The following is a 27,873-nucleotide window of genomic DNA, read 5'->3' as shown; positions in this document are numbered from 1 at the left end:
ACAATCTGGCGGAGGGTACCGATACTATGAACGAAATATGGGTAAGCGTGAAAAATGTAAAAATCGTTGCCGGGAGCCGGACCTTCCCGCTGATGTCTGAGCTGGCGCTCTCTTTGCTATCACTACCCGTGTCAAACGCTGCCGTGGAACAGCGTTGAGCCAAGTCTCGATTGCTAAAACTGACCTTCCAAATAAAATGTGTAACGAGACATTTCACGTGAAGTTTGGTCTGGCGCGGAACGGAGACTGCTGCAAGAGTTTTGAACCCGGCCAAGAATTTTCGTGCCGTTTTAGTTCGAACATTTTGTACGGGGCAAGCAGTTCCACTCCCACATAAGATCATCATGGCTAAGATCCCTCTTTAGCCATCTGTACTCTCTGCATACTCTCTAGCCTAGTGTACGTTCTTTGTTATAATGTTTATTTCAATGAGTTCTTTAGATATGAATGTGTGCTTTTAAATAAGCTGATGTAAATAGTTATGTACTTTTATGAAGCCTTGTCAGTTTCTGTATGTATAGAATGTAAATAGATTCTTCTGTGTGCTGTTTTTCTCAGAATTTTCTTTTTTGCGTCAACTTATCTGATTCTGCGAAGCGCTGCAGTTTCTGTATGTAGATGTACAGATTGACAACAGATGTTCTGTCTGCTGTTTGGTGGCTATTCGTCAAGTTATGTGATTCGACGAAGCCTAGTCAGTTTCTGCATGCAGCTGTATCGATTGTAAATAGATGCCCTCTGTGCTGTCTTTCTCCTAAAGTTTTGTCTGCGTTGCGTTAAGTTACAATAAACTTTTTACATTGTATACAATCATTAATCGATCGTTTTCTACGACAAACAATATAATGTATATGTACACCATGTGAAACAATGCAGCCGTTTATGATTTGGAGTTGTTCTTGGCCTGCGTAAAGCAAGAATGTCAAAAATGGTACAATTGGCCGGTCAGTTACGCGCCCGGCATTCGGGCCCCGGTGATCTCCCTGGGGCGCATGGCCTTCGTGATGGTAATTTGCCTATAATAAGCACATGCTGCGCGCGGTGAGAAAACCACGCAGTTCGCACCTCAAATTTCGTGACTGACGAAAAAAAATTAATGCCCTTCCACTCTGTGAAGAAGGATGACCTGCAAAGCTGGACGCAGTCCACGGAGTGCACGAAACAAAACACGTTTGTTGTAATTTGCGATGCAGCACACTTCCCAGCCACTTCTGAGCGGAATCAACCTCTGAAAGGATCCAAGCTTTGTACTTGCAGACAAACATGGAGCTGCCTGTGTCCCCCTCCCCCCGCGTCATAAGCATCTTACTGTTTGTGTAACACACAAACCCAATCCGCTCTTCCACTAAGGCTGACACACAGGTCCCATTTAAAGATCGAGTTTAAACCTCGCACCAGCACAGTGGGAATGCCATCAATCAGTACGGGCCTGAAACCAATAGCTCTGCGTGCCCGATCCAACTGTTTTTCTCTACAAACCTGCGCTGCGCACGCATAACCCGGCAACCATTCATGTGCGCGCCCTTAGAAGTGACAGACGCGGTCGAAAACATCTCCTATATGCCCTCTGAAGAAATGATATCGGCTCACGCTGGCATTGAATACGGGAAAGTTGCTGTTCATCCACGAGGGATTCGCCGCTACTCGATGAGCGGAACTTAAGGCGGTAACGGCGGCGCCAGCAGCTTTCCTTTATTTTTGCTCCCGTTTGGGCTTGTGTTCGGACCAACGCTTCAATTCTTGCTCTTCCTCCAAATGAACGACATGCATCCGTGCCATAACGATTTAAAACCTGGAAGCCCTTCAGCTCCATTCTCGCAAACAAACATGTGGCGGCCTTGTTCCCTTCCCCCTCGTAGGCATCTTACTGCTTGTGTAAGATGTCTGTGCAACACATCAACCCACATCGGAACGACTCGATTAAGGACAGCCGACTAAGCGCACTGAGCCATGTAATTTCGACATCTAAATCTCCAACAAGCACGACCAACATTTCATCGGTGGCGGCATAAGCCTAGCGGTGTGTGCACGCCCCCTTTTTCCACCCGCAAACTGCGCACGCAGAGACCATCAAACTGGTGAGGGCGCATACTTAGGCGTGAAAGACCCAGGCGAGAATATCGCTTCGGAGGCTTTTTAACCAGAAAAAGAAATATGGGCTCACGCCGACCTTTCGACGGGGCAAGTTTCTCTCCAACCGGAAGAGATTCGCAGCTACAGGGTGAAGTGGAATTTCAGTGGACACGGTTACGGCGCGTTTCGATCGTCTTAGGGGGCAGCCCTTTGGCAGCCGTTACCGGGGCTTCGCGGGAGCGGTGTCTGTTTATGTCCGCGTAACCGAGTGAGCGAGTGCAGCAGCGACGAAAGAAAGAAAACGGAGAAGAGCGTCTGGTGAAGGGTGAGGTATAGTACGACACGTGCTGTTACGGAGTCATCTCTCTCACTGCCTTTCCCTGACGCATGTCTCATGCGGCGCCACCAAGGAGCTCCCTCCCCCTGACACTTTCCCGAGACACTGTTCCATTCTCCGCTAATCCAAACAACTTGACAATTGCGCGGGGGGTTCCAACACGATTCGCAACATCATCGCTGCTCCCTTACGCGGGGCTAATCCGAACCACTTGACATTTGCGCGGGACGTTCAAACACGATTTGCAACACGCTGTCCGGGGGCTGCGGCGCGCTGCGTGGTAGCGTCAGAGTAGCGCACGCCGCCGTGCGTTCGTTGATCACGCAAACACTTCCTGAGACGCAGCAGAAATGCGCCGTGATCGAGAAGACTGCAGCTCGCACTGCGCACAAATTTCATATTAGTTAGTAGAGTAATCATCAGGGCATTTTCGACACCCATCCGTGGTTGGGTTTATTTTTCGCAATCATCAGATAACCGCACTACCGCCGTTAGCTGGCGACTGCGCAACTTGCCAAAGGGGCACTGGTGGAGGCGAGAGGAAAAATAGTTGTGAAATACGTGTCAGCGGTGGTGAGGAAGAGCCCCGGAGCGGCGCCGAGTAAATAGATGACACCGGAATGAGACATACTGCTTTGCACTAAAAGACCTCCTTGCGGAAAAGTAATTTAATGCGCACAAAAAATCACTTGTAAAAAATTAATGTTGGACTACTTTTGGGATATTTGGCGGTTTGTGGTTGGAACGATCTGATAACCCTGGCTAGAAGGTCGCCGGCAAGGCCGTCCCAAAGGGCTGTCACTTCGCCGACGGATGGGGGGGACAACAAAGCCAGGAGAACGAAGGAGGGTTATAGCCCCGACGGGGTCCATCGGCACTGGCATCACTACAGAGCCAGTACAACGGGTAAACCGCGTGGAGTAAACATGGCGACAAGCGAAGCAGTGCTTGTCCAGCAAATCATGGCACGGAGCTGTTCACCTACGACGGTGTCTTCAATGCCTTGGGAGTACGTCGGGTAATGAGGTCAACCGTGGACGCTGGTTGCTCACCGCTGTCCGTGCGTCGTGGTTGCGGCTCACGCCACGCTACCCCCCCCACCCCCCCCCCCCCCCCCCTTCCACCACCTTTGGCCCCAGCTGCTCTCCGGCGTGCGCACCACCCACCTGCTCACCCAAGAACCGCATGTTTGTGACATCGTTTGCGCATGTGCCGTGTTTGATGGCTTTACGCTCACTTCGTCCTCCTGTGTCCGTGGTGTGCTCACTACCCACAGTCACCGGCACGCTAGGGGCACAGGACACGTCGGGGGCTCACGTGCCCTCAGAGCTCATGTTTAGGCTGTGTCGTTCCGTACTGTGAGTCACTTATGGGTGGAGTCGAAGTGAAGGTTCCTGATGCGTCGTCGGTGGTTCGTGGCGTTGGCTACAACGCTCCAAACTGTAAGACCACCGTGATCACTCTCACGCCCCCGGCGACTGTGGCCCTTGACCCCACAGCGTAGGCGTGGTCTTCTGTCGCTTTGAAGTTTTTTTTTAGTTTCTGGGTGAGGTTACGTACGTGGCTTGGCGTCTAAACGGGGCTGCTTTACCGTGCAACAAACCTCCACTTGCGCACGTGGCACATCTAAAACGCTCTATTTTCCCAAACACATAGTGACTCGAACCGAACAGGGCTACGTCTGCGACAAGGACTGCGTTACCCTGCAGAAATTCAGCAATGCCGGCTTTTCTCATCCGCTTACCCAACCGTCTTGACTAAGCTGGAGAATAGAAGGCCGACGTTGAGACGCAAGCCATTGTGTGGAGTACAAACTGGGCATTTTTCCCGTTTTGCTCTGCCCGTCCCTTTTCCTCCTCCCTCAGAGCCAACGCTCTTCTGTAAGTAAATCATTTCCCTGTGTCACAATACTACGAAATGTCCCAATTCTTAGGTCACGATTATTCGATTACCTCCATTATTTTGTTCATGCTTGGGATGTTCGCTCATTTTTTATCTTTAAGTATGCGACCAGAAGCATGCAGAGGCCTTTTATCACTACGGTTAGTGAAGAAGGATGTGTAGTTTTGGAGGAGAGGGTGAGGGCACCACTTCCAGGACGCGTACTCCGGAAGCGCATGGAAGCAATCAGTGCCTGTCATGGCCGCGAGGCCCACCACTGGAGAGGCCGGCGCTGCGATCGTTTTGACGTCCCTTGTAGGATCACCGTTCCTACTTGCTGCGTAGTTGGCTTGCAACGCGTGACACTTCGCTTAGGAAGCGCGTTCTAAAAGTATTTTCGTGTCATTTTCCTTAGTTTGAAGTTAATTCTCACTGCGTCAAGCGCAGTTCGACCTAATGGTGACTGACTAATGGTGACCGTATCAACTGTGGTAGATTATCCGCAAAAACCATGAGCGTGGTGGTGTATTACGCATGCGACCGAAGCGTAAGCAGCGGCTTGTTTCCCCGATCAACAATGTGGACTACGACGATCGCTGAGTGAAGTTTCTAGATTTCCCTTGTTTGCAAAAAATGTATAAAGCAGGAAATCGTGAAGCGTTAACTGCTCGCAGAAGCACACGCACCCGCCGTGCCTGCCCGCATAGCCGACGGTGCGGCTAGAACCAACGCAGGTCGCGGCAGCAACAACTTGTCGCCGCTTTTTAAAATCACACAAGTCGTGGAAAAGAAGTTCCAGATTGGTGAAAGTGGATGTTAGTGTGATGGAAAATTCTGATAGGTAGTGTCATCAGCTGTGATTTTCAAAACGATGCTCAAATATCTGCCGCGTTTACGCCGACCGGCCGCGGAGGTCGGTCCCGGCAGCGCCGGCCCGTTCGCGCACGGTGCGGCGAGCGACCGAAGGATGGCTATGCTTGCGCGCAAGAATCCGCCGAGGCCGTGCAGGTATCTTGATCGTCGATCGCTTCAACGGAAATCACCGCGCTTACAGAGTTCCCAGCGCGGGGAAACGTTCTGTTAGGGACTGCCACTCGCAATTCTAACGGCGATGATATATTGCTGCGACGCCAAGCCTAAAGTTCCCAACATCCGATTACGTGCATCCGAAGCCGGCTGCGAGCTGTTGGCGAAGGCCCTCCTGTCGCGCACGCGCGTGTTGCGTTTGGGTTTCCCTAACTTCTTGGGGGCCTCCAGCGCTCGGTTCTCCTATTCTAAATATCCCCATTACCCGAAATCATTAACGACGTGTTTCGCCTCGTACGCAGCCTCGCCTTCTGTGAGCAGTCACGAGTTTCGAAATTGAGGCTTGAGAAATGCCGGCTTACGGTAAACATACAAAACACGCTGCAATTAAAATTGACACGCCGAGCACCTAATGAAAACTAAATATAGCCTTGCCCGAACCCGCTCGAAGGCGTTAAAAACTCGCGTTCATACCGTTCATACATTGCGGACAAGTCGCGAAAAGTAAACATCAGCCGTGCAGAGTATGGGCAACAGCAGTGATCGTTAATCGAATCTGGGCATCACTATAAAAACATCGTAGGGGAAATAGGCACTGATTAAGCCAAACTGCAGACCATAACAATACTTTTAAGCATGTGCGGCGAAGCAATATGATCACCGTTCTCGCGTCATTCATTTACCAGGCAATACGAGCAGTTCGCCGGTGAGATCATAAGTGAGCGACGCGTTTCCGTCGCTGTTACAAGGTCTTTGCTTGCACACACATGTCCCGTCACAAAGTATTTCATAGTGAATTCACAGCGTACATCTCTCGGCATCAGTTCCATCGTCCTTGGCGTTAGCTGGCTGCGTATGTAAGAGCTGTGGGTCGCGATGGTAGCAACTACCTAAACGCGGCGGTGTCGCCGGGAACAAGCGAGTCGCTGATTGCTTGCCCGAATTATTTGGTTTACAGACAACTTTTTTGGTAATTTGCATCAAATCCACAAGGAGCGGGCGAGACGGTGGCTACAACAACAACAACAAAAAAAAAAAAAAACACGCTTCCGCATACGCGCAGGAAATATGTTGTAGCAGACGACAACACGATTCGGCGTCCTACAAGTGACATGGTGACTAAACAGCGCAGAAGACGAAACACAGAGAAGAGCAAAAACAGGACGAGCGCTCGTCCTGTTTTTGCTCTTCTCTGTGTTTCGTCTTCTGCGCTGTTTAGTCACCATGTCGCAACACCAACTCGCCCAACTTTCCATCCTCCTACAAGTGACGTCACTCGTACGTGGCGCCATGGTATGTCCTCGGGGCCAATATAAATCGAAGCCGCGAATGACCCGGTGTATTGCACAACGATCCATTCAAGGCCCTCGCCCAGTAAGTGCCTTTTGTGAAGGCTTGCGATGTTGGCGTCAAGCGTGCTAGAGATTTTCCCCGCCCTCGGCCTGCTTGGAAGCACGTCATCGCTGCTTTTGACCGGCCTCACAGCGTTGCAAGAACTCCGACCGACCCACTGGAAATAGAGACGGCATCCACGGGAAGATTGAAAAGTGGCAGGCATTTTCATACGTTTTTCCAGTGTGGTTCTAAAACGATCAAAACATTGCATGGGTATTTATAGCTGTCCAATATGATGCCGTTTTTTTGTAAGGTTGATTTACGCCGCTCCTCCTGGAAAGACAAGCGAGAGCACCACGGAGCAACGGGAACATTTCCTGAAATACCCTGCCGGGGAGTCGACAATTCCACGCGCATAGCACACCTTGACTGGCTTGGCGGGCAGGGCTCCAACGAGGTCGGCTGGCTCCGGAAAATTGGCCATAGCGAGTGTGGAGTACGTTTCCTTGATCCAGTGCCTCAGCAGCGTGTAGTTGTTGGGAGACAGACTCTGGCAAAGCTTGAACGTCTTCCTCAGCCGTTCGCATCCGGCAACTGCAGGTAGAAAACAGGGTCGAGCACCGATGTGTGAATAAATTTTTACTTTCAACAAACACGTTTATAGAGGAAATTAATGGAACAGTGGCAATTATGCAACTTGACAGGCCTTACAGCTTATTATAGTTTGCGACAGCAGCGTAGACGCAATAAAAAGAGCAAAAGCAGCATACGCGTCTATAGAAAAGGCGAAACAGAAATAACCTTGAAAGGATAAATGATCTGGTAGCAAACCCATCCTCCCCGCATGGTACGAAAAAAGAAGGCGGGAGGCTGGGGGTGGGGGTGGAGGCAGGGGCTCATGGGGTGCAGAACAGAGAGTAATGCATAGATATTCCCACGTATTTGTTTAGGAAGCAATCCCGAGAAATTATATGGAGGCAGTAGAAGTAAACAGTGACTCCAAATGAAAACAAGGAAACAAAAAAGAACGAGTTTACACATGTGGCGGCATAATGCTGGAGTGCATGAAGTTTTTGACAAGAAGGCTTGTTAGTTGTGTAGGTCTAGGTTGTTTATTACACTGGCACCTGAAGATACGTTACATCAATTCTATGAAATTGCAGGATTTTTCGTAATTTTGGAAAGTCGTAAGAAAGCATTTGCTCGGCACAAATAGCACGCGGGTGCGCGAAACGCCAACGTTGTGATTTCCGGGTGGTATAGCTGGGAATGTTTGGAAGATACAAGATATTTTATTTCAAAGTCAAATGATGCCAGGCTTCGGGTTTGCTAGACTAACAATAAACCTTTGACTATTTTCTATTTGTTCACGGTCGATGATTGATTGATTGATTGATTGATTGATTGATTGATTGATTGATTGATTGATTGTGGGATTTGAGGCGCCGACGCTACACAGGTGATGAGGCGCGCCGTAGTGGAGGGCTCCACATTAATTTTGGCTGCGTAGGGATCTTTAAAGTGCGCAAAAATCTCCAACACGCGGGCGCTTACGCTTTTCACGTGCACCAAAAAAGCGAAACGGCAAAGAATCGAACCCACGCCCTCGTCCTCAGCATCACAACGCCATAGCCTCATAGCCACCGCGGTCCTTGCTGTAAATAAGTGCAAGGCGGCTGGTAAAGTGGTGCGGTATTTAGAGAACTCCAAGATTACTGAACAAGGGCGCAGTGTTAGACACCAGATGTTTGGACACCAAATATTTGCAGCAGTGTTCGTACCCCAAGCCAGACTTCATTATTTAGGCGGGATTGAAGAAAGAGAACTACAAATGAATAGTTTTAGTTCACCGAAGCGAATATACTTGTCCTTCAATCTGGGAAACATAACCTGTTGAAATAAGTATGTGCGTATTCCGTAACGAAGCTTGGTCAAAGTACACACCGGGCGTTTCGGGGGAAGTTACCATCTCTAATTGTGACAAGTTTATTTTGAAATCAAACGGAGCCTTCAGCAGAGAAGCAATGGCAATTCGATGATTAAGGTGTTTCCCAAAACTTAGTATAACAAAGAATAGAAATCTCCGGCACCGGCAGAATTAGAACCTGTGACTGGGAAATAAACGTAGTTCGAGTCAGTCTTCTTACCCACTTGGCTGCCCCCGTCAGTTAGTACCCCAGAGTCAAACGGCATACTCACTCGGCTGTGACTGTGGGGAGAGGAATGACGCCACCAGCTCGACACAGAACACGCTATAGGGTACACGTTGCACCTTCGGGCGCCCACTTTAACTGTTCGTTCAGTTTGCTTCCTCGATTGGTTTCTTCTTTGCCGTTGTAGCAACACAGATGAAGTAAAGGTCGTTGCGGCAGTGAAGAAGAAGCAAATAGGCTGCAATCGTCCCCTCAAACCATCGGGATGGTCGCCAAGGTTGCGTACAGCTTCGCTACCTGCAACTCTTACGCGTCAGGGTGAGCTTCCTTCTTTTTTTATACGTCTACCATTTTTCTGATCAATATTTCTCTTGCTTTGTTGTGAAAGCAAAGCTTTATTTCGCCGCGGATGCCCGCGTTCACCTTTTGACCGGAGCCACACCCGCTGCGACAAACCCTCCGAAGCGCATCGCATGATCCGCCGGGCCCGCCTTCGGCAGTGCGCAGAAGGCCCCGTTTTTAAATGCGAATGCATTTCTTAGTCGAAGGTTGTCGTGCGTTGGCCGGCGTGCGCCTAGCAACAGCTGTGGCGCGCCTAGCAACCGGATCACGTGGTAGCTCGGGCGGGAGTAGCGGAGGGCAAGGGGAGAGGAGGAGCGCGCTCGGCGTGTGAGGGTGCTCGCATCGCGGAGCTCGGGCGGTGTAGCGGAGAGTGAGTGGAGAGAAGGAGCGCGCTCGGGCGTGTGAGGGCGCTCGCATCGCGGAGCTCGGCAGAGAGAGCTCGCGCGCGGGGCGGGCGTGTTGCGCGGGTCTCTCTCTCCTCTCCCCATACCCTCTCTCCGCTCGCTGCGCTCGGAAAAATATATATAAATGCAGTGGAGCGCGCGCCTCCCTCCGTGACTGCTTGCCGCACTCATCGGTGCACCCAATGCATTCGCATTTCCGCACGATCCCCTTCGGGGAGGTGGGGGGAGTTTTTTTGTCGTTCTGCTCACCCATGAGTGGCGGCGACTGCGGCGGTTGCAGCCGATCAGCTGATCGCCAGCCGATCACCCCCGCAGTGTCCCACGCTTGCGCCGCTGGGTTATCTCGGGCTACGTCACTCGGATGCCGTGGGCGTGACTCGTCCTGCCTTTCGCCGTGGATAAAAGCGAGGCCGGGCCTCCTTGCGTAAGCGTTGCACGCAACCGAACAACTTTTAGCTGTCGTCGGCAACAAGCTGCATCAAAGGATAGCCAAGCAAAACCAAGACTGAAGCAGACTAGGCCAAGCTTTCGCTTTCCATATCCAAGGTTAGCTGAGCTAAGCCGCAGCCGTTTTTTTGAGTCCTTAAGCCATTTTTCGTTGACCATAGTTGCAGTTTATTTCGAGCAGAGTTTGCGATCACGATTAACTTGTTTCGGTTGTCGGCTCTAAATGGTAACGTGCTGTCATTCGCGCATATAATATATTTGGTATTAGCGTCAATGTTTACAACATCGTTTACATATAATATGAGGACCTAAAACGCTTCCCAGAGAGAAACCAGCATTTATCCATTTGAGTTTTGAAGGATATATGGGTGAGCTGATGTCTGTGACCTAAATAAGATTTAATGAGCTTTCGGGTGACTCCGCGATTTTCATTATATGTCATTTTCTAACGTTATTTTCAAACTAATAATTGGTGATCGATGCTGTCAAAGGCTCTTCTGCAATCTAAACGCCCCAACAGGAACGAGACGATCTTCAAAATATTGTAAAATAAATTCTTTTTGCTCCAGAAATGGGAACTCCGTACCCATTCTTTTGCAGGGGGCAATTCCCGTCCCCCGAAATGCCTTTGCGTACATTACAGTGCTATACCGATTAAATGACCTCAGAAATGAACCAGGTTTGTGCTGCTGAAAGAAGTGACGGTTAATGTTCTTAGGCAATTTTTCGTTTGTGTTGAAGGTTTTATTACTGCATTAGTCGTGTGATCGAGGTAGTTTCGATAGACTACTGTGATGTAAATGCTGGTTTTCAGTTTTGGTATTTTTTTTTTGTTTTTCTTCACACATGACCGCGACCAGGGGGCTGACGTAGATGCACGCGCCTCACTTCAGCTCCTGCTTTTATCGCTCTACCAGTGGCCGGTCTCAACAAGCCACGTCCAAAACTTCCCCACTGGCTTCGTAAAGTCCAGCAGAGCATTTGGACACCAAGACGACCCCCGAAGACCATCGGGGGAACTCCAGCCCAGAAACTTTTCCGACCATACCGGCAGGACGGCTAGGCCTCGCCTTCAGGCCTAACGGTACGGGCCTCCCCGCCGAGGCTCATCCCCAAGCGACCACGATGGCGAGCTCCGGAATACCGCCAGCATCCATGGAGTACGACGAATCCAGCGGCCGGGCGATCCATCCACACAACCCATGAACCGAGGTCATCGCAGCGCGAACCCGCCAAGCTCTCCGCAAAGCGCGAGCCGAGAATTCAACAACTCCGGACAGCAGCTCTGCAGCCAAGCCTCACGTGCCTGAGCGCGCCATTCCAGCTCTCCGCCTTCCTGACTCGCACTACATGGCTGTATATCGACCAAGACCGGGCCTGTGAGTTGGAGCTTGGGCCACGCGAGACATCGTACAAGGTTTGATCAACTAAAGCGGTCTCCCACGGGAGCAGTTCCTGGAACGGGTCACCATCCAAGCCCAACCGGCCCAGAAGTTCGTCGTAGCCGGCACCCAGACCCCGACATCGCCACCGTCCTCTCACAAATAAGAACGATCTTTCTCGGGCAAATCAGCTTCGAAATCACTGCCTACTCCCGGGACTTCCCGAGGAGTAACCCGCAGCCTGCCCGAGGACATCGACAGTGACGCCCTACTCGAAATGACTGCTGCCAATAAGCCTTACCTAATTCATGCAACCCCGCAGGGGCACCTTGTCTATTTAAGGTGACAGTAGTGGCGACACACACGCGGACCCCGATCCCATGTGGGTTGGACCCACGCACGCCCCGGCTGCGCGGGACTTACCCGTGTCCAGGGAAAAGGGCATCCTGGTTGCTGAGTTGACGCTGGGGTTGTCATTGGACCTTTACGGCCCCCTGGCGGCAACAACCCGCCACGGTGGCCCTTGCTTCCTGCAGACGTACCCTAGGATTTACCCGCCCTGGGGAAATATCCAGTCGCCTTTTCCTGTCTCCTCCACTGTCTTTCTTTTTCTGTCCTGTCATATTTTTATGCCTGTCCTCTCACCTACTCTTTTCCTGTTTGCAAGGGTTAACTTTGTCGAAAATGGCCAACCTAGGCTATTTTACATGAAGTTATAGTGGCCACGTATGGCTAGCCTGAGTACCTGCGCGCTCCCCTGGTTGGGCTCCGTGGCGGGCGGCCAGCCTGGCTACCGAAAAACCAGCTAACCACAAGGCAAAGGGCAAAACACCTCCTGATCGGTCCCTGAAAAGTGCCCGGACCGAAGTGACGGCTCTGTCCATCCCGCAAAAAAACAGTGACAACTTTGCACGATTCTTTGGTATTCAGGGAATCGAAGAACCTTTGCGGACGAAATCCCCCTTTGCGATAGCCAAGGAACTCATTCAGGTAGTCGGGAAGAACTACAACGCCAGGAAACTCCAGATTGGTGACGTACTGGTAGAAGTGCACATCAGAGAAGAAGCAAAAATCAGGGAACTTGCGAAACTGCAAGACACAAATGTGGCAGTGACAACGCACCGCTCACTAAACTTCTCCAAAGGCTTGGTCTCCGAGTCCGAGCTATTTCACTGCTCTGACGCGGAGATAGAAAACTTACTGGCAGAACAAGGGGTGGTCGCAGCACGAAGAATACTGATTAGGAAGACCAAACATGTAGTTTTAACATTCAACTCGACCACACCACCAGAGTCGGTGAATGCAGCATATCTGCGTTGCAAAGTTCGGCCCTACATCCCAAACCTAAGGCGGTGTTTGCAGTGCCAGCGGTTTGGTCACGGATCGGGATCATGTCGCGGCAAACCCACATGCGCCAGATGTGGAAGAAAAGCGTACAAAAATGAAAGGTGCAAGAAAGAACTCTACTGTGCTAAATTTTCTGGGAGCCATGGTGCGTACTCCATATTCTGTCCGGTCTGGAAGAATGAAAAAGAAGTCATGACGATCAAAACCACACAAAATGTGTCATACCCCGCGGCTAAGGAAAGACTTAGTTTCCAACAAAAAGAAACTTTTACGGAGGTGGTGCGGCGGGGGCCGGCGTCATCTCTGGTGGCTGTAGGCACGCAGGTTGAGCGGAAGGACCTGGTGTCGGTGGTACGGCCCCCTCCTGTCCCAGAGGCAGGGCTGCCCAACGCCTGGTACTGAGTCCGTCCATGAGTGGGCCGCTCAGCGGACTGCTCAGTCCCGCAGCTCTCTACACAAGTCGGGCCAGACGCCGGTGTAGCGGCTACTGATGGGGTGGACGAGGCTTTGGGGCTAACACGCGACTCAGCGGGTTCTGCCCCGCTGCACGGTCGACCCCCCTTCTCGGGAACGGTCGACACGCCCCAGAAGAAGGCGCCGCCCGGAAGTGGCACTGTTACAGGTGTGGCTCCTGCTGGGCAACGGCCTGGGGAACCCACCGACCCTCGAAGGGTGCCGAAGTGGCGCGGAAAGCCAGGGCGTCCAACAGGCGACAGTAGGAAATACAGAAAGGAGGAGATGGACGTGACCTCACCCACACCTCCTCGAATACAAGAAAGCAAACCCGAAAAAACCAGTATGGTGCGAATCATACAATGGAACTGCCGTGGAATATTGCGTTACATAGATGACACTCACGAATTTTTGGAGAAGTCCCAACCATCTCTTATCTGTCTACACGAAACGCATTTATCTTCTATGCACAATAATCCATTCAGAAAACACAAACCTTACCGCAAAGACACAGCAAATTCACTTGTATCTTCTAGAGGAGTGGCAATCGTCCCTCCCTAGTCGATCCCAACAAACGAACTGAAGCTTCAGACCACTTTGCAGACAGTAGCCGTAAGAACACACATTGGAATAGCCCTCACGATTTGCTCCCTATATTCTCACGATGACAAAGACGACGCAGTTGTCTTCAAGAAAAACAAGTTTATTGGAGCGAACTTGTGCTCCCCTAACAACTCAAAGAATACACAGGCGGCGAAGCAGCAGTCAGCAGAGTGACGTACGCAAGCGAGCGTCGGCAACCGGAATCCCGCGGCGTCTGCTCTGCAGGCTTTTATCTTTCGGCGCGAGTGTTTCTCGAACCGTGGATTTACATTTAGAACGTTGTATATCAAAAAAGACTATACGAGGGTAGTGACGTTAGGGCGAAAGGCTCTCCGTATCACAATAAGATAACTCGTGCGGCATAAAAATAAAGAATGAAACACGCCCTTCGCTTGGGACACAGATAACATAGCCGGGCGCGGCCGGGCAGTAAAAACAATACATAAGCAAACAAACCCAATGCCTAGTTCGCGAAATTACTCCCCATCTAATAGCGCTTTCCATTGGGCGAACAGGAGCACTTCTAACTGCACCCAAAGTGCTCTCGCGAGTTCTGGCGTCTTCCAGTGGTCGGGCAGGAGCAGGGGCGTTGTGTTTCATTGGTCGATGAGGAGCACTTTTTTGGCGCCGAGAGCAGCCGAGAGCAGTTCTCGGTGCTCCGTCACCAGCGGCGGAGTAACAGGGAACGCCGAGGAAGTCACATCACCTCTTTTGCGTCACTTCTCGTTTTATCCCCGGGTGGCGGAGGAAAAATGGCGGAATCCAGCAGCCGCGGTAGTCGCTCAGTGCGTACGGCAGCAGCTAAGCGCGGCCGTCTGGACAAGGCATTGCTGCTACTTTTAGGTGATGAAAGCACCACAGATTCAAGCGCAAGCTTATCATCGGACAGCAGCAGCAGCGACGACGACGACAATTTGACATTGCATGAGTTTATGTTCGAGCCACTGTTCACCCCGCCGGAGCAGCGACCGAAGGTAGAGTCGTATCTGGAAAAGACGGTGGACGCTGTTATCGTTCGCAGCTAATTTTTGGGAGACACGATGGTGACCCCTTTATCATGAACATGAACATCCGCTCGGCTTCTTCATTCGTCGCCATGCGGAAGGCAGACACAAAACCACCGGCACGTATCTGGCAAAACTGGCGAGGAATAACTGCGTGCGGACATCGCGAGCGCGGGAAACGTTTGGTCACATGACTCTTGACATCTCGCCCTCCCCCTCTTTTCACTGCTCCCACGGCAGCGAGAATGTTTCATTCGCGGAACGAAAGCACACGTCCCCGTTACTCCCGTGTGCTGCTCTGGCTGCTCGCTCCACGTGCTCCTGTTCGCCCAATGGAATTCGCCATAAGAGTGCATCGAACTGATGATAAAATAAAACGACACTCCGAACAAATAGGAACAACAAAAGAAAGTCCACCATCTCGCGCAGCAAGGTTTGAGGCGAACCACGTGGACGACTTCGGGCCGAGTGCGTCGTCGTGATGTCCCGGAATCACCATCAAAGACCACCTCGTAGGTAAGTTGACCAACACGTCGTAGAATCCGGTAGCGTCTGAAATACCGTCTCCGAAGCTTCTCCCTGAGTCTGCGTCGTTGGGTGGAAGTCCAAACCCACAAACGATAATCAGGGTGGCACTCGGTGTCTCGGCGTCAGAGATTGTAGCATCCGGCATCCACCAGCTGCTGGTCATTATACGAACACGAGTGAGCTGGCGGGTCTCCTCCGCACGTTGAAGGTATCCTTGGACGTCGGCGTTGACATTGTCGTCTTCTACGTGCGGAAGGATGGCGTCGAGCATCGTAGTCGACCGTCTTCCGTAGACAAGCTCGAATGGTTTCATCTGCGTAGTTTCCTCAATTGCCGTGTTGTACGCAAACGTGACATATGCGAGGATTTTGTCCCAAGTCTTATGTTCAACGTCAACGTACATAGCATATCCGCGATTGTCTTGTTCAGACGTTGCGTTAGTCCGTTCGTTTGGGGGTGGTACGTCATCGTTCTTCAGTGATCCGTGTTGCTAAAGCGTAAGATTCCTTGCATAAGCTCCGCAGTGAAGGCCGTTCCGCGGCAAGTGATTAGGACTTCAGGTGCTCCATGTCGCAGCACAACCAGGTTTATGAAGAACTACGTGACTTCTTGTGCAGTCCAGTCGCCCTAGGAAGAGCGGCCGTCTCGGTGTAGCGCGTCATGTAGTCTGTCGCTACGACCATCCACTTGTTCTTGGATCGTGACGTAGGGAACGGGCCCAGAAGGTCCATTCCAATCGGGTGGAAGGGCCTCGATGGGACGGCGATTGGCTGAAGAAGTCCGCCGGGTCCCGTCGGCGGCGTTTTTCGTCGCTGGCAGTCACGGCAGCTCCAAACGTAGTGGGTGACATCGAATGTAAGGCGGGGCCCTTGATTTTTCGCCTTGATTTTTCGGCAGTGGCACAGCTTTCGCATTGCGCTCACGGTGCATCTGCTTTGCATTTTTTAGGTGAGTGTGCAAACGTTTATTACTGTAAAGTGTTTACAATATTCGCCATTTATGCCACTGCCGACTGCGTGTGTACCTGTTGTTGGTGCCAACTGTTCCTTTTGCATGTAAGTGTCATTCACGATGAGTTCAGACACATCTTAGGGGATGAAGGCCATTAATGACCTACAGCGGTAAATGCGCGCGGAACATCGCGCAGTACACCAGAGTCTGAAGGATACTTCCGACACTGCAAATAAATTGAAATCGGCTGTGAAGAAGATCAAGTCGATCACGGCTGAATTAAAAAAGACAAGAGAGGACTACGCGGTTTTGCGAAAACGAAATGCGGAGTTGACTGAGAGGTTGGCGAAAGCTGAGGACCGGATTCTCGAGCTTGAAAACTACAGCCGGTTGTACAACCTAGAAATTAAGGGACTCCCATTAACTGTAAAGGACCAAGCGAACGAAATGTTCAAGAAAATTGCACAGGTTTGTAAGGTACCTCTTGACGAAACAGATATTGACATTGCAGATGGCGTACCAGTGAACACAAGCAATGACATTAACCTCATTGCTAGGTTTACTACGCGATCTAAACGTAACTTGATCCTGGCGGCTGCGCGGAAGCTGAGACTGACAACCTCGATGTTAGGTTTCTCCGGGCCCACGCAAAATATCTATGTCAACGAACACCTGACCCCTAAAACCAAGCGGCTTCTGGGTGCCACTATCGCTCGAAAGAAGGAGATGTTCTGGAAGCATGTATGGACGAGGAATGGGGCAATTCTTGCGCGCGAGACGGATGCCTCTGACCAAATTCGGATCCGATCATTAGCTGACCTGCCAAAGATGACCTAAGCTCCGCCCGCTGTCATAGATGCAACGTTTTCCCACAAGCTCCAATGGAAAGTACACCGCTTTATTCGCTTGATACGTTCAGCGTACCCATCTCTGCAGATGAGTCAAAATATTTAAAACTATTGAATCTTAATATGCAATCTTCTGTCAACAAAAGCGGCCGGTTTTCTTACTTTTTAGACACGCTGCCATTCTCTACTGATGTACTATACTTAACTGAAACGTGGTACCACGACGATAACCATGTTATACGCATTCCCGGGTACAATTCGTTCTTTCATAACCGTACAGATAGACGAGGCGGAGGCGTTGCCCTCATGATAAAAGACAGCTACGCTTGCCATCTGATCACTCTCTTTCGAACGAAGATATTGAAATGCTTACAATCAGGGCTGGTCGATGTATATTTACCGTTGTTTATCGTCCCCCGCATGGTGATCGGGCTAGCTTTTTTGAGAAATTTGAACGATCAACTTTTTATTTTAGTTCTGAATTTTTTGCATCTTACGTTGCCGGTGATTTCAATATAGACATGGGCGCACCTAGCTTTGCGCAACAGGAAATGTTACTTACACTCCAATGCACCGGCTTTAAGAATTTGATCCTGAGTCCTACACGCATTACGTCAACATGTCCCACTATCCTAGACTTGATAATTGCAAATAACGACCGCAAACTTTTTCCTGGGCGCATTGCCGCTGATATCAGTGACCACCTCCCTGTTTTTGTGTTACTTGAAAAGCATGTACCTAAAACCACAGTTAGCAACTGGCGGCAGCCGATTCCATCTAGCTCGCTTGAGCCGCAGCGGCGGCGTTCCACTCTACCGGCTGCAGCGCAGCGACGCCGCTCAATTCCCCAGCATGGAAAACGTCGTCGAAGGTGTAGAGATGGACCCCGCTGAGTTTCAGAAGCCTGGCTGGGCCACCATCCGGCACCGCCAACAAGTCTTGACGCCGCGGAACAAGCCTCCACAAGTATGATGAATACTCCAGGCTCAATGCGCGCAGCACAACAAGGCCGCCGGCGCCCTCCGAAGCGAAAGCCACCTGCTTCCCCACTGCCAGCCTCCGACGTCAAAATTATCTTACGCCCACGAGGCGGACTAGCGTTAACGTCTGTCGCACAAGCAATGCTAGCTGACGTCATCCACGCTCAGCTGGATTAACCCCTAACTGAGATGACCAGATAAGAATTAACCAGGTCGCCAACTACGTCATCGTCAGCACCCCATCAGAGGAACGAGCGAAAATGTACGCCAACATCAACTCCCTCACGTTCCGTGGACAGCAGTATGAAATTGCAGCTCACGTCTCGGCACCAGCCAACACCGTTGTCGGTGTAATCTTCAACATTCTCGAGGACGATACTCCAGAGCAGATCATGAACAGCATTTGCAACTACAACCCGGATCTTAAAATACTGGACGCCAAAAGGTTGAACTCTTCCAATATGGTCCAAATTCTCTTCGACGGCATGCAAGTCCCCTATTGGATCCGCTACAGGGCGACTACCTATCGCTGCAAGCCGTTTCGTAGGAAGACAGAGGCCTGCACAGTATGTTGGCAGGCCAGACACAGACCAGATGTGTGCCCGAATTCGAACGCTCAAGGTCGTCCCCGCTGCTCCAGCTGCGGCACAGTGAACCCCGCTGAGGCCCACCTCTGTTCTCCCAGGTGCATCGTCTGTGAGGGCCCTCATGTCACTGGGACTGCGGATTGCCCTAAACGATTCCGACCGCGCAGACGACAACCCACATTTGCCCAAGGCCACAACATCAACAGGACCCCTGAAAAGGACGCCGAATTCCCGCGATCACAAGACAAACCAAAGGATAATCCCACCAGCCAGGCCAACGACGCGGGACCCAAAACAACAACTGGTGGCAACTCCTTCTCGCCCCGCCGCCGGGTCACCTCGTCAAAACCCGAACTGAACTTCGGAAAACAGGTGAGCTACCCGACGCCTCCCACCCTGGCTCGGCACACTCGGTCTCGCCCCTCCCTCCCTCCCATGACATCTTTAAAGAGCTTGACGCCATTAGGGCGGAAATGACTCTCCTTCGCCAGGAGAACGCAGCACTCAGGCAGGAAAACCAATCTCTGAAACAGAGAATTACTCCTCACATGGAAGAAGCTCCCTCTCCCTCTCCCAATCCCCAACCACCTAAGTGTAAGGCAGTTTCAGACGACTCCCAGTCCGCTCCCGCCTTGTCGGACAGAGAGGAACTGGTGGGAAAGCACCTTACCACTATAGAAGACTCATGTAAGCAGGCGCTCCTGGAGCAAAAGGCAGAATACCCCAACTTGTATCAAGCTCTGCAAAGCAATCTCTCCGTTGTTCAGACCAACACTGAAGAACTACGAACAGAACTGCACAATTTCATGAGGGAAATTTTTGCCCGTATTAACGCTTCCACGGCCCCTCCTGCGGTGAGCCAGCCCCCCCCTTATGACACCACGTATGAGCAACAATAAGGAGGTGCTCCGAGTGTGGCAGTGGAATTGCAGAGGGTACCGCAGGAAACGCCCCAATCTGCAGATGCTCATTCAGTCTACGGAGTTACCCCCTGTAGTTATTGTCTTACAGGAAACAGGCACTGCAGTTAAGCTCCCGGGTTACAATGCGTTCCAATGTATAACCAATCCAAAAACGGCGGTCTTGGTTCAACGGAATGTGCCAGCTCAAAGATCTCAATTCGATAGCGTTGATATCGCACATGATCTTGTCGTCTTATTTCCCCCTAAACGAGATGTACTTAGGATATACATACTTAACGTATACAGCAGCCCCAAAGATACTGGGCACAAATTTGGTCACTTATTTTCTCTCGCTAAGAAGGCAGCCCAGAATCACATGCTGATCATAGCAGGGGACTTCAATACCCCTCATACTGCTTGGGGTTACTCTCATTGTACAAAGAAGGGTCGCCTGCTATGGGAACAAATACAAGCACACAGGCTTGTTATTGAGTCAGATTCCTCGATCCCCACCAGAATTGGCAATAGCGTCCAAAAAGACTCCTCCCCAGACCTCACTCTCACTCACAAAATCAAGCGCTGCCGTTGGACCTGCACTGATTCATCGCTGGGCAGCGATCACTGAATTATTTAAACGGATATCTTCCTTGACGTTACCATTCCACCGCGAACCAGACAAACCTATTTTACTAATTGGGATGAATTCCGCAACGTCCGTGCTAATAACTCCTCGCAAGAACTTAGCACCCACAACTTCCAGGACTGGGTAGACAGAATCATCTCCGATGCCCGACTTGTAAGCACTCGCTTAGACCCAGAAATTCCTTCGGATGTAGTAGATTCCCGGCTACAGCACATGTGGGAAGCATTCAAAAGCATACAGCGCCGCTGGCGCAACAACAAGCACAACCGCAAACTCCGCCTGAAGCTAGCTGAGTTAACCGAGTCCATACAAAACCACGCTGCCGAATAAGCGCGAGATCAATGGGGCTAGATCTGTGATCAGATGAAGGGAAACCTAAGTATGAAACGCACATGGTCACTTCTCAGACATCTAGATCCCGAACGGTCCAAGACAACTCAGTTGAATTGACTGTCCGCATAGTTCATAATTTCCCGGGCACAAATCAGCAACTCTTCAATAAGGTACGCTCTCTTTACATCCCGAGAGGCGATAGACAGGCTCTTCCGTCCTATTCAGGGGAAACTAATGCTGAACTAGATGCGGAAATAAGGGAAGCGGAGGTACGAGCCGCCCTCCTCCACCCCCTGCTGCAGTCCCGGATCCTCCACCACATACGGCCCGGGTGAGCTGATAAGGGGCCGAACGCGGCACTCCCACTGCTTCCTCCCAACCTTTAACTACGTCCCACAACAACCCCTATCCCCCTACATAACAGCGTTCCTACACAATATGTCCCAGCAACAAAAAGAATTTCAGGCATGCCTAGATGCCCTCGCATAAAAAGTGAACACACTCACCTGCTCCCCTTCCCGCCCCTCCCGTCTCCAGAGCCCGAGCAGCTCGATGAGCGTTTCGACACTCTGCTGGACACCATTTTAAAAGCCCTATCCGGAGCAACCTCCCCACTACACGCCGCAGTGGAAGCACTTACAACACGTCAGCTGAAGCTGGAAAAGGCATTCTCTGCCCTCTCACCAGCCACCAGCCTCATCACGAAAACTGAAGTTCAACACGCGTCAGAATATGCGCTGTTCCCTCCCACCGCCGACTGGCCCAACCCCTTCATTGCCCCTTTACGGCAAATAAAGTGATCCCAATCGTGTGCATATCATTTGCGAAAAGTGCTTCACGTTTTACGCTTTGTGTAAAAGCTTCGGCACATTTAATTGTTTTTTCACCTAGATTCACTTCGAAAATCCTTCTCCTGACTTTATTTGAGCGTAAATTTTAAAAAGCGTACTTTCGCGCTTACAGCTTGCAATTCCATATACAGCTTACAAGTTAGCCAAGAGTCGTAAGCCAATATACGGGCGAAATATGATCTAGTGTGGGGGCATTTTGACTTTATGAGCTTGGCTAAGCTTATTACACGGCAAAGACTAAAAACAACCAAGCCACGATCTTCGCACCACAAATCTTCCAGTTCTCAGTTTTTACCATGGCCATGGTTTTTACTTCTGACCGATGTCATGACTCGACGGCGGACCGGTCTCACGACAGAACATGTTGGAGTTTCTGTGGGTCCTGCGGGTTGATGTGGCTCGTGACATTACTTTTACGCCAGTACGAAAATATATTAGCTGTCGCCATGCACTCTTAATAGACTGTGGATTGGTTAATTATCACTGCTTGCGTTGCTATTGTTCTTGTCGTTAGCTCCGCAATTATTACATTTCAGCTCCGCTCAGCGGCTAGTTCAGCGTCCACACAACTGGCATGCTCTAATTGAACGCCCAATTTTTCAGGTGGATGAGCGGATCATTGTTCTGTGGGCGCTGGTCCGTTATGTACGTTGCCGCGACGGTGAACTTCAGGCTGTGAGTTTCCCGGGAGCTGGACTCAAGGCGAGAATTTCTGAATTCCCTCTCCACGGCACCTGCGTTTCGGTATGCCGCCAAGATCCCTGCTTCTTGCCTCTTCCGGAGTGAGCACATATGCTTCGTTTTGCTTCGTGTCAGGTTTTACTCAGTTATAGTTACTGATGTGCGTGCATTCCTAGTTCTACGTAAGCACTCTTTCGTTCATGATGGCCAGCCCAGATGAAAACAGGACAAGAAGAGCATGGACGACACAAGCGCTCTTGTCCTGTTTTCGTATTCACTGACCAACATAAATGTGCTACAAATCGCCCAATTCGCTACATTATTGCACTGTTTCCTGACCGCCTCCGATCCGTAGGCCGGTAGAGCAAATTTTGAACCCTGCAGTACCGCTCGCTGTATCGGCGAGAAAGCATTGAAAATAGCTGTCAAACCACTGCGAAGTTTGAAAGCATTGGGCTGCGCTACCTACCCGTGTTCCCTAGGTTTTGAAGCGCTGTCCATGATCTTCGGATGGCAGCTGAGCACAGCTCGGACTCCCGGTCAAAAGCAGCCGTAACCGCCTCGTTGAATGTTTCGCAAGGCACGAGGCCAGGGGACATGTTGATCGGAGCGCTGCCTGCGAGCGCACTGAAACACACGCAAGAAATTGGTGGGGTTAGCCTTGAGCACTTGTTACGATTCAGATGTCCCTCTAGGCTACAACAGACGCCCCGAATCAGGCGAATCAGGCCCGCTGTTCCACGCATCACAAAGACACCGATGCGTGCAAAGGAGTTGGCCTCTGTTGCCAGGCTACAGCCCCGTGAATTGCAATAGACCCCTCTCAGCAAAAGCCGTTGCAGAAATTACAGCAGTGTGGAGACAGGTATGGTCGTCTCATACGCTTTCCTAGACTCGGATTTCCTAGACTGCAGCACGAAAAGTGAAACGGGATTGTCTAAGCGTTTTTTAGATGCGACGCATCTCTTGCTCTGAGGCATGTCCCTCTTGCGTCGTCGTCGCGCCATCCGTCCGCATTCTTCTCTCCCACAGCTGTGTGCAACACTCTCACTCCGGCTCATTAGCATACCCCAGCTGGCGCGCTTGTTTGGGCGCGCTTCTCTGCGTAACGCTGCATTAGCAACTGCTCCGGCGCGCGACTCTCCTCCAGTGTCTCCTCTCCTTCAAGCGCTGTGAATATAAAGCGGGTATCGCGCTGCAGCGGTTCAGTCAAGCGCTCGCTCTCGCACTTGACGTGACCTTGCTTGACTACTTCGTGCTTGACTTGATTCTTCCGATGAAGACGTGATGGAAGCGACAGTCCCTTCAGTGAGTGGTGTGACACAACAATTACGCCCATCGTCCCGCGTATAGGAACACCCGCATGTGATGGAAACACGTTTCACGCGATTTAGAGAATCAACCCAACGGAAACACCAATTAAACCTCCCGATGCGTCGCATCACACCAGGGTTTCCTCGCGGGAAGATGGGCGTAATTTTTTGTCTTAAAGAGCCATATCAGTAAAGCATAAAATATAATTGTATGCGGGAACTTCTACCAAGATCACTTCTAAAAACGCTCCGATTTCAACTTCTGAAGATTATTGAGCGGGTTATTTTACTGGCGTTAACATTACCTTAGCTTCTATTGCGATCCAGCCGGCTGATGTTGCAAAAAATGATAATTTAAAAATATGTAGCGCCACCATCATCATCTTCTTAAGCACCACCATCATCATCAGGAGATTCGCCAGCTGGCACAGCGGAACACACTTGGCACCCGGCACACCTCTGGAACGGCACCCTCGTTCTACGTACCTGGTCCTGTCCATGGCACAGCCAACGCAACCAAAATAAACGTGGGCTCGGCCGCACCGCCTCATCGGCCGCCTACAAATATAATAATTGTTGCCCGGTAAATTTGCTGGCGAATGGAAAGCTGATTAAAATCTGTTCTGAGGTCTGTAATGTATGGTTGATCGCATGAGTCGAATGGAGAAGTGTTTGAGTTGTTACGCATGCCTAATTTTTCTGTGTTTTTCAGATCATAGAGTTTTATTTATTTATTTATTTATTTATTTATTTATTTATTTATTTATTTATTTATTTATTTATTTATTTATTTATTTATTTATTTATTTATTTATTTATTTATTTATTTATTTATTTATTTATTTATTTATTTATTTATTTATTTATTTATTTATTTATTTATTTATTTATTTATTTATTTATTTATTTATTTATTTATTTATTTATTGATACTGCTTGCCTCAACTCTGGAGGCTATTGCAGGATTGGGGGATACAGGAATAATAGGCGTGCTCTTTTTAAACAATTCACGAAAGCAGAAACAAGGGTCAAGTTGAAAACAACAATATCAACAAGAATTATCAACAATCCCACTCGCGTACAATTCAATTCGTCAACTTTATTCATCTATTTATAAAAAATGAAAAGAATAGACCACATTGCTCAGGCGTACTCGGTGCTCACATAAGTTATCACCTAACAATTTGTTTTGTCATGAGTAGCCATATGATTCAAATCGAAAAATTAAAAAGCAAGCAATCAAATATCGCAACATGAACGATATAACACCGAAGAAGTTCTCAAACGCATTGTCAAATGCGAATTTGGATGCTGTTTTTCATAATGAAGATTGTAACGATTTTGTAACAAATTTCAGGAGCTTATATTGCAAATGCTTTGCCCATAAACCAAGACGTAAACCTCGTAAGGCACGTAATAGCTGGATTACTAATGATTCTTTAAAAGCGATAAAGAATAGAAAGCCTTTTACCGGCTTTTTCGAGAACCTGAAATGCTGAATATTTCCAAATTTAAGGAAACACAAAAATATAACAACCTATTGCGTAAAATTAGAAATTAGTATTTTCAAAATTTGTTTAACGGTGATGAAGTGCAAAGCTCTGACATAATCTGGAAGCAACTAATTGCTCGGCTCAAACGGCAACCCGGCCTAAATTCGAGGGCATTAGAAATAGTACAGAAAGGCAGAACATTGACCGGTGAAGACGTCCCAATGCATTTAATGACGAATTTGTGTCCATTACAAGAAGCTGTCTTAACACAAACTGTGCAAGCTTCCCTAAATTTAAGCATAGATTAACAGAAAATGCATTCTTATACTCATCGATATCTGTAAAAATCTGAGAAGCAATGCTCTCGTTAAAAATAGCACGAGTTGCGACAAAGGAGACTTCGAAATTAAAATCACTGAAAAAGCACGATTGGTGCGGTAATTGATGTTTTTGAGTGCGTAATAAATCAAACAATCTTAGAGATAAAATTCCCCGGAAGAGTCCAGTTAGCAAAAGTGTACGTAGTTTTTAAGGGCGGCGACCGTAAAATGATGTAAAACTAAAGGCCTGTATCTGCATTGCCGACATCTTAGAAAGTCATTGAAAATTTTGGCCGCGTATCTGCTCTTTTCGTTGCAAATTTTGACGAAAGTCTTTCGTCGACATTTGCCAAGTAACTGCCACCCTTCTCTTTCCCGCTCACCTCTCATGCTATTTCTATCCCGTCCCGCTCCTCCCAAGGTAAACACGCTGGAGCGTTTCTCACGTCAGTTTACCTTTACCGCGTTCCACTGCTCCAGGCCGGGTTCCTCGATGCCAGCGCTGCAGTACGGTGGAGCGGCCTCCTACTTCAATGTTTTCTAACCACATTTCCCTACTTCACGTGCATTCCAAGCGGAGCTTTGGAGCCTTTCGAAACTGTTTCCGTTTGATTTCTTTAAATTCCGCTAGAAGCAATATTAGAGCGGCCAACAGCACGTGACGCAGTGTTTTTTTAAGCAATGGATGCAGTATTTCATTTCCAAAATCATGCACTCATAAACTAGTTATAAAGGAACACAGCAAATGTCACTTATGTATTGATTTTCTGAGCCATATTTACGTAATTGTTTGTTCTCGGCCAACAATGCTGGCAATTGCCACCGGACTTAGACGCTTAGATTTGGCTGTGGATACATAAACCGATTGTGCAGCTACTGTTTCACTTTGGCCGACCTGAAACGAGTTGCAGACACAGTAGCCCAAGAAAGACTACCGTCCTCGAAATTTCTGAACAAACAAATGAAAGCATTCATGAGCATGCATACGAGTATGCCAGTGTGGGTTAACAAAACACCGTTCCACTGAAAGCCTCCAAAAAGAAATACTTGTGCTCTCCTTCGCGCAGAAACCTCACATGCCCGCATTATTCAAAAGCTTTCAACAGAATAAATCATAATACCATCACCGAAAAATGACAACCGCATGGTTCTCTTAGACAGTTTCTGCAGCTCTTAAACAGCGATTGCAATGATCGTAAGGAGCAATTATTATTATATCATTCCAAATTGAAGCGTCTATCAATATGGGGTGGTATACCACAAGGAAGCATGCTTGGACAAGTGTTGTTAATATCAATATCAATGATGTTGCGTATATGGATAAAAGCTGTTGATTTTTATGCACGCTGATGATATTAGTCTCGTCTCTAATCTTCAGAGAGCACCATATCGAGACGTAAAACAAAGCGAAGCAATGTACTCACATCGTTGAATTCATGGAGTTTACCAAATTCTCTAGGCACAAACGAGTCTAAAACCAAGGCAGTGCGGTTATGTCCAAGAAATTAAAAGTTGACTTGTCTTTATCTCCCACCCATGGGGCTAGTAACATCGAAAAGGCCTCAACAGAAAAAATTTAGGTGTAATTTTTAATAAATTTGTTGCATGAAACACACATGTGGCAGCAGCAGCAACAGTGGCAGAAGCAGCAGCAGCAGCGCGGCGCTTCATATAGCCGATTCCCCGCACGGGGCAGCTTGAGTATTCATGGTGACGGTGAACAGCGACACCGCGGACCCCGACCTCCCATACATAAGCCGTGTCCAGCGGTGGCGAGGTGTTCAAAAGTGAAGGGTAGAAGCCGTAAACGGTGGCCGTCGGAGCCCTGGTCAAGCTCCGGCCGATGGGCTCCCCGTCTGTCTACTAGGCAGGGAGCTCCGGGACCTCATTTACTACCAGGGTTAGGTCAATGAAGAAAGAACCCCGGTCCCCTGCTTTATACTATGGCGCATGGTGTTCTCAAAACCCCTCTCTTCAAATGATCGGGCCCCAAAAAGAACCAGCACCGAAGCAATTTCCAAGCCTATTTCAAACCTGCTTTTCACCAATCCTGACAACTTTACACGCTTTCTAATAATACAGGCAGCTGATAAGGCAACGCCCATTACCAGCAGGTCTGTGTTCTTAGTAGCAAAGTTTACAGAAAGTCTCGTAGGCAAAAACTACCAAGCCAAAAAACTAACCTCTGGAGACCTGCTTATTCAAGTGAACAACAAGAACCAATCGAACACCCTACTGAAGCAACCGAATTTAGCCGACTTTGACATCACTGTAACTTACCACCGCACCCTCAACAGCTGCCAAGGAGTCATTTCAGAAGCAGAACTGATATATGAAGCTGACTCGGACCTCCTTGATGGTTTGCGCGATCAGGGGGTAACCGCTGTTCCACGCATCACAATGAGACGTGACGGAAAGAAAATAAGGACAAAGCACATCAGTTTAGCCTTTGATCATTGCACTTTGCCATCAACGCTGGCTTTATTCACTGCAATACCAGAGTGTACATACCTACCCGCGCCGTTGCTTTAGGTGTCAACGGACGGTATGGGCATGGAACTAATGGGTGCCGAGGGAAACAAACGTGTGCTAAGTACGCCGGACACGACCCTGAGACTGACGAGTGCAAAGCAACACAATTCAAGTTTCAAGCAAC

General features: G+C 49.5%; 1 protein-coding gene across 1 annotated transcript in view; it reads right to left on the bottom strand.

Moving 5' to 3' along the window:
- Nucleotides 1-27,873, bottom strand: part of LOC144168778 (lysosomal Pro-X carboxypeptidase-like) — a 209,815-nt gene that overhangs the window by 41,661 nt on the left and 140,281 nt on the right. Inside the window, exons 5-6 of the mRNA XM_077697743.1 lie at nucleotides 22,561-22,718; nucleotides 7,077-7,246 (exon numbers count right to left, since the gene is read on the bottom strand). Coding sequence (XP_077553869.1) covers nucleotides 7,077-7,246; nucleotides 22,561-22,718 — 328 coding nt within the window. The remainder of the gene's footprint in view (nucleotides 1-7,076; nucleotides 7,247-22,560; nucleotides 22,719-27,873) is intronic.

This window comes from Haemaphysalis longicornis, unplaced genomic scaffold (genome assembly GCF_048455015.1).
Source record: "Haemaphysalis longicornis isolate Haplotype H1 unplaced genomic scaffold, Haemaphysalis longicornis Haplotype H1 scaffold_2, whole genome shotgun sequence".
Lineage (NCBI taxonomy): Eukaryota > Metazoa > Arthropoda > Arachnida > Ixodida > Ixodidae > Haemaphysalis > Haemaphysalis longicornis.
The sequence above is the reverse complement of the archived record's forward strand: the minus strand, read 5'-3'. Positions and strand labels throughout refer to the sequence as shown.